The sequence below is a fragment of the Puntigrus tetrazona genome, chromosome 16, assembly GCF_018831695.1.
Source record: "Puntigrus tetrazona isolate hp1 chromosome 16, ASM1883169v1, whole genome shotgun sequence".
NCBI lineage: Eukaryota > Metazoa > Chordata > Actinopteri > Cypriniformes > Cyprinidae > Puntigrus > Puntigrus tetrazona.
This window is the reverse complement of record NC_056714.1, coordinates 18,779,497-18,791,816: the sequence shown is the minus strand read 5'-3', so window position 1 is coordinate 18,791,816 and position 12,320 is coordinate 18,779,497. Positions and strand designations below refer to the sequence as shown.

The 12,320-nt window shown below is 36.4% G+C and overlaps 1 protein-coding gene across 1 annotated transcript; it reads left to right on the top strand.

The window, feature by feature from the left end:
- Window positions 1-9,721: 9,721 nt before the first annotated feature.
- Window positions 9,722-10,818, top strand: rpz5 (rapunzel 5). The gene is given in 10 exon segments (XM_043261703.1): window positions 9,722-9,767; window positions 9,769-9,789; window positions 9,791-9,828; window positions 9,830-10,129; window positions 10,131-10,268; window positions 10,270-10,303; window positions 10,305-10,399; window positions 10,401-10,470; window positions 10,472-10,615; window positions 10,618-10,818. Coding segments are annotated over 10 exon segments (1,077 nt in total). The 5' UTR covers window positions 9,722-9,731.
- Window positions 10,819-12,320: the final 1,502 nt, after the last annotated feature.

The following is a 12,320-nucleotide window of genomic DNA, read 5'->3' as shown; positions in this document are numbered from 1 at the left end:
AATGGTTTGAAGTTAAATAGTTAAAGTTAAAGTTAAGTTGGCTTTACAGCACGTTACCGATGGACTGGAGTGATGTGGATTATTGTGATATTTATATCGGCTGTTTTGGACTGTCACTCTGGCGGCACCCATTCACTGTAGAGTCAATTGGCGAGCAAAGGGATGCAATGCAAAACTTCTGATGAAGAAACAAACCGAGGTGAGCACATTTTTGCAATTTTCCTCTTTGGGTGAACTTTTCCTTTAAACGCATTAAACACTGTGTAAATTCAACCGCCATGTTTTCAAACTAAATGTTGACTATTTGTGCTTTATTACTGTGCATGTTCGCTAATGTTATAATGTAGCTGATTGTCTATTTGAAAGCGTTCCCTTTAAACACAGTTTAGGCAGCAACCGTGCTTAATGTTGTGAAGTAATAAAATGCTTTGAAGTAATAAAAACTGTAGTAATACGAATGCATAGTATCGCAAAGAAAAGCGTTTCCCATTTAGCCTGCATGATAATAACACGCATAGCTGTCAGTATCTGTTCCTCATCGGCCATAAAAAAGCCACGGCAAGACGTCTCAGGAAATGAATGCATGTCTTGCACAGCAAGTGCGCATGATGTTAGACTAAAATAAACCCTTTAAAAATTCATGTCGGTTCAAGCTGAACTTAAACACCGCCAAGATACAACTGAGGTACATTGTTGACTGATTTAGCTGTTTTTCGAGATTATACCTAATAATAAATCTAATTTCATTTTCCTGTTTTGTATGAGATGTTTCGCATTAACGTGACTTACAAGCGATTGTTGACATTCATTGCTATTAACTCTCTGAAGTGGACACATATAGCACTCAAAGCCACGTCTAATTAAATTACTGCTTTTGTACGTAAGTCAGCAGTTTCTGGCCAGGGCTGCAGAAATAGAGGGTGAGTAACCTTTTGCTGTTAATATACAGACGACGAGCGCCAGAGTGCTGTGATCAGCTCTCCAGATCCACTCATTAAGATCACTGAAGAGCGGAAAGAGGAGCAATCCATCATTTAACACTCCACAAAAGGGCCTTAAGTTAGAATGTGATTCTATTTTATGCTGCCGCTACAAAAATTATGTGTTTTTGGAAGGAAATCATAGGTTAGCTAATCAAGACTCACGTTTTACTGTCTGGGACAAAAAAATAATAATAATAATAATTTATTGCATTCAAGATTTATTGCATTTCCATTCATTTTTACCATACAGTAAATAAATTGGGGTTAAAGTGCTCATGAAAATAAACAAACTTACAAAAACAAAAAGGTTAAATTGTAATTGGAAATTGTTACATTTAAGAACTTTGCGTCCCATAGAGCTCTGAAAATAATGTTAATCAAAAAAACTATTGATTTATACCAGTGCTATTTTAGTATGGTATTATATTTTTCTTGATATTTTGAATAAATATATTATTATATTTGCTGCTTTCATATTAATTCTAGGTCAGGTTTTACTAATTTTGTTGTGTTTTGCCATTATTGTTTTTATTGTTTGTTAATTTTTTCATGTCTTTATAGTTTTATTTTTAGTTACTTTACTTTTACTTTTAGTTATTTTAGTACTTCTAATTAAGCTAAACAAAAATGTTGGCTAAAGGAATATTTTATGTCATTTCAAGTAATGTGATTTTCATGAGAAAGCCCAGGTTTATTGCAAAATATTCAATATATATAAATACACAAGTACTTAAAGTACCCTACTTTGCTTAAGATTTAGGAAGGCATGTTTGCTTCTATATTATTTTGCAAATTTGAAGCTTTAATGTGAAGCTTCCAGTTATTTACATATACAAAATATTGATCCATGTGGCCTCCATCTCTGACAATTATTATTACTATTAATTTAGTCTGTTACTGAATCAAAACATATGCATTTTATTTTCATATGACGTAGTGACAATACAGTTGAAATACTTTACTTTTGCAATGAATAAAAATAAATATTGTTGTAGTTATGCACATTGTGCTGGCAGATGGCACCAAAAACACTAATGATGTTTGATTTTACTAAACACTGCATAGTGAACACAGGACAAAAAGCTTCAAAGAGTCTTGCTATAGTTTTTCTGTAGTTAACTCTATACTTTTAACAGATACTTCACTACAAACTGCTCTGGCTTTGTTGTTATATATTGAAAATAAAGGCCCTACCTTCTCCAGGAAAGTCAATATCAATATTTAATAAACCAATAAGTGATTTTATGAAGCCCAACATTATAGTACTGCCAGGGGCGGTGGATCAATCCCAGGATACCTCGCTCTGGCTGCATCTGCCAATCACAGCCTGAGCTAATGACATTACCTATTCATCAGAGTGGACCATCGACCGGCCTCCTGCCTTTAAGTGGGCGATCTGATAAAAAAGCATTAAAACATTTGTACTGTGACACACACCAGCAGCCTCTGCGCTGGATTCATCCTTCTGATGTGTCTGACTGTGCCTTTAAAACCTGTGAATGTGTCGTTTCTTCACCGAATGGTTATGCTAACATGCATTCCTTCTCCTAAGAAGCTGTATATAAATGCTCAGTAACCTCAAGCTCTGTCTCTGAGGACACGTCAGCCCTCTGGAATCTCTTTGTGTCTCAGTGTTTTCTCTCTGGTGGTGAGATAAGCTCAACTCCTCTGCTCTGTTGACTCTAAACAGCGCGAGCGTCTCCTCAGCACTGCAGTATATCAGACTGGCGATAAACCTCCTCCCTTCTGCCCGATCCATTCCCCAACACTTTCCAACTTTGACAGGAAGCAACTGCTTTCCTTCCACGATGAGAGTGTCACTCTCATGAAAGTAATATAGATATAAAAACACAAGGTTTGAGAAAAATGTGACTTGAGAATCTACTTGAATGAATTGCATTGAAGATATAAACCATTTTACTGATACTCACACCAGGTCTGCAGGTTGATGCCATCTAGTGGGTCTCAGCAGATAAACACCCAACCACAGCATTACAAAATCGGTCCTCAGAAGTAGATTTCTGAAATTAATTATATATTTTGATATGGGTATATCCCATATATACCCATTATGGGTAGTCAAAATGTTTTTATCTTCAATGTTAGTTTTTACACATACATATATACATATATACACATATATATACATATATACACACATATATACATACATATACATATATATATATATATATATATATATATATATATATATATATATATATATATATATATATATATACACACACACACACACAATTCTTCAAAATTATGACTTCTTGAAATATGAAATATTTATAACTTCTAAACCAGCTGTCAGACTGAATATAACTTTATAGAAAATAACCAGTAATATGAGCACCAGTACAGTACATTTATTCATGCAAAAATCACTTGCTGTGTACACAATAAGTATTTTTGCATAATTTCATTTACTTTTATGCAACAACAAATGATGTCCCAAAGAACAATTCTGAATATAGAGTTATACTGTATTAATTGCTATCAATATTTCTTGTAGTCTTCAAACTGTAAAAATACTGAAAAACAGATAGCAAATCACGTTAGAAGTGATTCATCACGGTTGTACTCCCTGTGGTTATTTATTTTGGGACCTTAAGTTAAGTTTAATAATCTGAATGTGAAGGGTCAAAGAGCATGGGAAAGTTGATGAAGGAAATGAACATCAGCGCAATGTTGAACACAGGAGAAACTGCTAGGGATTAATAAACTGTAGAATAAAATAAACATTAACAGCAACTCTCTATATACTGCAAGGTTTCACAATGAAAAATACTTTTGTAACCTATGAGTCCAAATGAAAATTCATCCAGAAAAGAAGGCTGGTGTGTTAAAGCTGTAAGTGATGCATTGATCTCAGTTTGCTGCAAACATGAATACAGACAGATGAATGTTTTATCATGGATTTCACAACTCTACCACATTTCACAACACATGCAGATGTCTCGTACTAAATGTCCCTATGATGCTCTTTTATAATATCTATAAATCAGACTACCACAAACAAACATACTGTATCTGAAATTGAGAACAAACTAGCCTTTTGGCTAAAGTACACAACGAAAACTTGTCTGACAGGAACTGGTTAAACAAACGGGGGTCATGCGGGAGGAGTGACCAGGTCTGCTGTGGATTTCTGTGAACTTTATCTCTAGACTGGTTACGGTTTATTAACGACTTATATCAGTTAAATGATAACTTTTAAATAAATTTATCCTGGGCTGACTTCCAGATGCTCTTTATCTTTTTATTTAGGTTTAATGTTACGGATCAAAGATACTTAAATTATTTATATATTTATACAATGAAAATTTATTTTGTGTAATGGTTGACTGGTTTGGAGGATTTTTGACCTGATGCTTAAATACTAAGTGATATTTAAGCAGCAGGCAATGAATTTATCTGCTTTTATAGCTTCTTTCCTGACAAAACCACAAGAGTCATCTGTAAAACACAGCCTTCCTCTAGTTTTCTATCTGTCTGTTGCAGTGCTGACAGTCTAGCGTTCATGCCGATGCACTTTATCTCCAAAGTGACCCTGCACTGCGATAAAACCCAAACAACGCGAATGACAATAAACGTCCTTCGGGCAGCAACACTGGATTCACGTAGCGATTTCTGTACAAGCGGTCCGGCGTTACATTTTAAATTCACCAGTATGAGTCATCCGTCTCCCTGGCGAGAGGACAACCAGAACGAAATGACAAATTAAGGTTAAATGACAAATGATCATAAATTAACTCCGATGGCCTTCACGGGACAAACAGCCGTTCATTAATGAAGAACTGCAAAGCGAGTGACCTTCTCTTTTCATCGCTGTCTGGGTTGTAATCCACATTCCCATTTGCATAAGGTTGAGGGTTTTAAAGGGCAGAGAGAGAGAGAGAGAGAGAGATGCTTTGAGAAACCTGACTGAAATCAATACAGATACACTTGAGGTCAGCCCAAAACACTGCTGAACAAACTCACCCATTAATTGGGATGGTCAAGATGGGAACTAAACAAATTGTTTTATCTGGTTTAGTGCATCCTGCTTTTATTCAGGTACCTTAAATATATATATACATATATATATATATATATATATATATATATCATATATATATACATGTATGTATGTAAGTGGGTGTGATATATATGAACAATCATAATTATTTATTATTGATTAAATTCAAATTAGTTTACTTTATACAAAAACATGTACACTTGTGAATATATATTTGGTCTTGTGTATCGTGTATAGTGGTTTTGAAGGGATATTTTTAAAAGATGCATTAGCCCAGCTATCTTTTAAAGAAAAAATCTGGCATTATATGAGATTTTTACTGTAGTTGCTATCATTTCCTCTGAAGCTTGTCAGACCAGAGGAAGCATAGATGTCCTGTATTAAAGCAGCGTTCATCCTTTACCTGAAGCAAAATGGCATGTTTTCCATAATTCTCTGAAAGCTCTCTGGTCGCGTCCTTCGATCCGGGAGCTTGGCTGTTCCCTGACACTGCTTGTTAGAGAAAGAGAAAAGGATGGGCAAAAGGAATTAAACTCAACACAATATCTATCTATCTATCTATCTATCTATATATTACAGCTGCAAAAAATAATATGCAACAGTTCATTTGCATTGGATATTTCCTCATTCACAGACCACGGTACACCTTGTTTCCTCTCTACATGATGAGCGTTGGCACATTTATAGTGAAGCAGGCATTGAATTCATCCCAACAAAACATTCAGAATGTACTTGAATTTGGTAGCCAAGACAAACCGCATGATTACGTCTTGATGATTCATGAAGATCTACCTGAATGTTCCAGTTAAGAGGACAAACCTGTCTGAATAATTTCAACAACAGTTAATCAGCATGGCCTACAGCTAATTCCCACATAAAATAATTCCACAATTAACCAAGTAGGCATGCCAATACTTGTTTACTTATGAAAACATCTTTAAAATCATTGAAAGGTTTACACACTATCATATTTTGCTTCATACTAAATAAGAAATCTATCTGAACCAAAGTGACATCTTGTGGCTGCATACATAAGCACTTCACTACTCACAGTAACATGACAGATTCTGAACATAAGATGCCTAACTACCACATTTCCTAGACTTTACAAATAAATGTTTAAGATGAGGATGAGATCTACAAAAAAATAAATAAGTAAAAATGAAAAATAAATAGGAAAACATCATGCGGAAAAAGCTAATCTTGTTCTGGTGACTTCTGGGGCAAGCAACACTATTAATGTTGCTTTCGTATCTACTTTTCAAACCCTGAGCATAAGCAATAAGCTCGTGCTGTGCATATATCACATCTCCAGATTTTTCATTTACTTCAATTCAGCGCTCAGTTCATAAATATTATTGATGATAAATTCATGCACTGAACTATGCCGCCCTTTCTTGCACACCTTGCATAACTGTCAATCTCACAGATTTGTTGTTGTTATTCCAGACCAAAGCAAAAACTTAATCCACTTTTTATAACTATATCATGACTCATACTAAATTCGAAAATAATGCATGGGCAGGGTTGTCAGATGCAGTAAAGACCTATTCAGAAGACACACCTTAAAACACTACAAGATTGGTTCAATCGATCATTCAAAATTTTAATATCTAATGCCTCTAATAGCGTTTGGACAACTTCGTGCTTTAGACAAAGTAAACTTTAACAAATCAAACAATATGCTTACATTATCATTCATTTTAGAAGCGTTGCTATGGTATTCTGGAGTTTAGCTAAGTTAATATTAAGTGAAAACTAATAGACATATGGGAATAGAAGATTATGTGTCATTTGATTGTGCTAAGTATGGATCTTAATCTGCCACATCACCTCCAGGAGCCCTTTTACCGTTTCTCATGCATGTGCACCAGCGATCTCACCCTGCAATACTGTGCACGTCATTGTTTAATTAGTAAAACTGATTTGCATGGTCAGTGAGATCTAACAGTGACATGAAGATTTAAAATGCTAAAGCCCAGACCCTCTGTAATCCACAACAGCCTTCCTGTGTTCTTCTGAGATGAGTCAATGCATGCCAGCGTGTCCCAAGCGACCAGCTTCAGCACAAAAGAGCTCTGGGTTTGTCCACGCCTGCCATGCATAAACAGAAGAGTCTTTCTTTGGCATATAAAGAAGCAGGGTGTGGGAAGTGACCTAGAAGCACTCGGGCCTGCAAGGGCTGTTTAGCGCTAATTTCAAAACTACCATGTTTGCTCACCGTCTTCTAAAACAACAACGTGAAGACTACAGTTCATTTATTTGCATATAAAAAAATTTATTTAACCCATTGTGACACCATTATTTGGGCCATATAAATTTGATATTATATGCAAATTACATATAGATATATAGTTGGCATGCAATTCTGGTAGATCAGTTAAGGTTTTATGACAACATAAAATCTATGTTCAAATTACAGTGGACAAATGTGCATTGGGAATAATTATATTCTTGTTTCAAAGGAAGCAATTCATTTTATCATTTAATTAATTATGCATAGAAAGAGGTTTACATTATATATTTAAATGTTTTTAGGCTCACCAAGGCTGTATTTATTTGATCAATATATATATATATATATATATATATATATATATATATATATATATATATATATATATATATATATACACACACACAGTAATAAATAGAAATAAAGTAAAATTAAAATATCATGAGTATATTCTTTACAATTTACAAAAAACAAGTTGATTTCAGTTTATTTTAAGATTTTCTTTCATGAGCATGCAGAGCATGCAGGATGTTTCAAATGGAAAGACGCTTCTAAGCATTTCTGGCACTAAACCACTACATGCTGATTATTCTCAAAGGAGAGCATGTTTGCAGGATGTTATCTGTCTGTGTGCTGTCCCTCGTCTCTTCTAGTGGGCTCCAGAGGAATGCTGGCAGGGGGATGGAGTTAATCTGAAGGGGAGTGCTGCAGGAGAGTCTATATATACATGAGGACCCTGGGAGGCTGGTGCTTTGAGTTGGACTCTGTTGGAACACTAGAGAACACCTCTAGACATTTCCTGAGACTAACGAGGTAGGTATCCTTTTCATGGTCTTTGACCATTTCCATTTATCATCTTTTCCTTTCCTCTTTTTCATCTTTTTGTAATGTTATTGGCACAACCCCAGAAACACTTTATAAAACGGTGATTAAAGAGTCACAATATACAAAATTACCAATAAAGCAGCCTGTGATCTACACTTTTGTCATGAAAAGTTGGGGGAAGGCTTACTGTGGGAATCATTGTGATGTAGATGGCAGTCAATATTCGGCTTAAGCACAACATCTGGCATATAAACAGCATGTAATGCTGGATGTTGTTCTAAAATCAATATGCCCAGCTACTCCATGACTCTAAGCAGGATTTGGATAGGGAAAATACAAGGGATGTGGCTCTGAACATTGAACAGTTCCTCTTTTTTTAGAATCAGTTAGTTAGTTCCTTTCCTTTTTCCACCTAGCTAGAACCATCAGAATTGTAACAATGATACAAACCAATTAGACCGAATTTCTTTTTCAGCTTATTTTTCCTACATTTTATAAATCCTTTTCCCTCCGATCGGACACAACCTGGAGATTTTAATTTCAAAGCCCGTCTTAATTATTCTGCTAAAGGAGGACTTGAGAACAATCGGCATCATTGTATCGTTCAGTAAGTATTGTTTGCTCCTAATTCCATTGAGATCAAGAATACTTTCTTTTAAAAGATGCATTGTTGAGTCATGAATTCCAAATGCAGGCTCCACATGTTGCTTCTTCATAATAAAAGCTACTGCATTTTTCATGGTTGTTCACGTAATCCACTAGGCATTCACGTAGAGACACCATCACTAACAAGGCCAAATTAAGTGTTTTGATGTTTGAAATATATTTCATCAAATGTCAGGATTTAAATCTTGTATTTTTTTATTTGTGTTTTACTTTGTATGTAAAAATCCCAGGTCTTATAATTGTAGAATATAGTTTCACCGCAGGACAAATGTATTGAATTACAGATTTTCTCAGATCACAGGTGTACTTTTCTATTATATTGAGTCTTGAGGAAGTGGAATGCAGTGTGAGATCATCTCCCTTGTGTAATCAGAAGTACCCAGGAAATGTCCTGAAATGCTTAACAGCTAAAGCCAAATATAAAATATATTCTCTGCAATCCCTCCAGAAAACATCACACCTGTACATCTGGGTTTTAAATGTGAATTATTCCCCAGTGAAGAGGGTAGGCAGCTCTCAATTCTGATAGATGTATATACAACGCTAATAATAAAGTGCTTTAAAACTAAAAAGCTTTTAGTATATTTGCTTTATTAATTCTGACCCAGTAGACACCTGATCTCACGGATCTGCTTTTTATTGTTATATAATTTTGAGACTTAGCTGGCGGGGTGTAAGGTGGAACAGGACATGTACCCAGACAAGACCAGAAATGTTTCTTTTTCTTTTTCTTTCTTGATGGCTCCGAGCCAGGCCATGGAAAGCATGTATAAATGTACAAACACTCTAGTATTTCTACCCCTGTGGTCTGGCTGTCAATTCATCTCAGGTTACTGTTAAGGTCCCATCCTGAGCAAACAAATATGACCATAGGAAATGTCTGCATTGATTTTAGTATTGATTTTTATGTTGCTTCCACTTTTATGATACATATGCCTTGATCTGTTACAGACAAGGGTAAGAGGATAAGGCAGCCTCTCTGATTTGAACCACAATGAATCGGGTGGAAGAATGGGTTTTGGAGAACAAGGGAGAAGATCGAGAAAGGAGTGGGAAATCATGGGACAAGGCTGCGAAGTTTTGCAGCCACCGTGGACAGTTCCACCCCATCCTGGAGGCTGTGTTTTTTGGCCTCGGCAGAGCTCCTCGGTAACCCAGAGGCAAAGAGGCCAAGTTCCTTGCTGAGCAGTTCGGAAAGATCAACCCAGAAACTTGAAGGTATTCAGATGAAATCGACCGTCAGCGTTGGGTTGCAGCGATCACGACCATGAATAAGCAGAACTTTGAGTCACGAGGCGAAGATAATCAGTCAATCACGAGAAGTTTCAAGACTTTTGTCAATGCTAAGCCAAGTTCAAGGAGGAAGAAGAAGGAGAAGTTTATAACCCAGTATACCAGGAGGCTTTTGGTTGCGTGATCTGAACATTGATTCCTTGTACAATACTGCTTAACTGGTGAGAATATCTCTGGAGATACCATGTGATTGGACCACAGTGTTGACCACAGAGCAAAGGAGCAGGAGACCAGTGGAGGTTCTGTGCCAGACTGAAGAAGCTATTTGTCATGAGGAATTACCATAGCGGTCATGAGGTCACACCGCCCTGAAAGAGGGAGCGTAAGGCGAGAATACATGGTGAAGAAATGGCAGGATGCATGGAAGAAGTAGAACACGTATGAAAGCGGCTGTGGATGGCTGCATTGAGAATTTCCTGTAAGCCAAGACAGATGTGGAGGCGAGAACTTCTGGGCGTCAAAGCCAGCGTTGACCCTGAGTTCCACGGGATTTATGCTGGATATCCTTGCAAGAAATATTACTGGGTTTCCTGGTCGGTCAGGGTCTTCAACCACAGTGGCATATTCTTCTGGAATTGGCTCGCTTTGGCAAAAGTACCATAAGAAGTGGTGGAGGTGGCAACTTTTTTGATCTTCTGACCCCCAAACAACATCAGAATCATTAATTGTCTTTCAGTACAGACCCGAACCCGATTAACAAGAGCCAGATTGTAGATCAGATAGAGACACTTAAAAGTTGAGGAGACATGCGATCCAAGTGGCTCAGGCGCTTTGGGAAGATGCTTTAACACAGTGGTTCATGCCATTGGCTGCTGTAAAGAAAGTAGAAAGAAAAAAACAACTTCCAGCCAGAATGTTTCTCACTTTGAGAGTCACAAAAAGAGCATACCTGTGTGCATTCATTCTGAATAGACATACTGAAAAATTGAATTGGCAATCAACCCGTTTACATATAATACTTCTGGTTTAGATATTGTGTTTGTATAAAATGGCTGAACATTTATAAAGCAAGCGATGACTTAATTGTTTACTGTGCACCTACAGTAGGAAAGTATATTTGTTGCCGACTCACTTTTATTTTGGCATGTCATTGCATAAAAAGAACCAAAAAATAAATTTATGTGTAAACAAACATAAATCACGTACAGTCTTAGATAAAAAACATTGTATATTTTGTAATTTAGAATACATTTAGAAGCGGTTGAAAAAGCTTATATGACAGCACAGATTCCATAGAAGTTTCACTGTTAGTCGTTAAAGGCATTTCATTTAAACTTTAGATTGTAAGTACAAGTCTTTACTGGGAGAAAAAATGCTATAATAAACGTCCCGGTTAACTAGCTATATATTCTCTGTAACCAAGAATCATGTCCGTTTCTTGTTTATGATTGTATGTAATCACATATCAAAACATCTATGATCTAGAAATTGTTTCAAGTATCAACTTAGCCATCCCAATGGACCTTATTCAAGATGTTTTTTTATTTTCTTTTAGTAAACTTACTTATTATATACCAATCCGTCCACAGCTTTGTATTCATTTGCAAGGTTAATAATATAAGCTTCATGTTTTAAAAAGCTTTCAATATATATAGGAGACTCATAAAGATATCTAGATATTTTAAATGATCTCCTTACAAAACTGGAACCATATTGCAAGAAGAATGGTACATTGTGGGCGTAAAAGATAAAGTAGTAATCTAGTTAACAAACCATGGTACATTTAGTGCTTTCTACAGCCTACATTTATAATTTGAACATATAAAACATAAAGCTGCATCTCGTGTTTTGGTAGGAAGCCATGTTGCAGTTGTATACGATGTGGGTAGAAATTCCTTCAATTCATTAACCAACGTTGGAAGGGATTGTGCGCGCTTTGAGGAAGAACCGGCGCGTAGATCAGACGCTACGCAGGAACAGATCAGCGCCAACACTACCTTTATTTGTTCACAGCCTGTTGTGATCTGATTGGAAGGTGAGTTTGGTTCGTTAACGGTCCATGTTCGTTCATGAACAATCGGTAACGCGGCGCGTTTCGTTGCTCTACGCGCCGCTATAGTTTCAGTTTTTGCTCACGAAAAGTTTTGGAGGCGTTTCTCTTACAGCACTGTTCGGTCTGTCACTTACTGTGACATTTTATCAGACGTCGATGTATTTTAAACACGGGTGAGTTGCGTGACGGATAGATTATCCACGCAGTAGGCTACTTTGCAGATTTAATCGCATTCGTTACCGTTCAGGGGTTCTGAGGTTGGCTAAACACGGTTCAGATGAAACCAGGAAGTGCTTT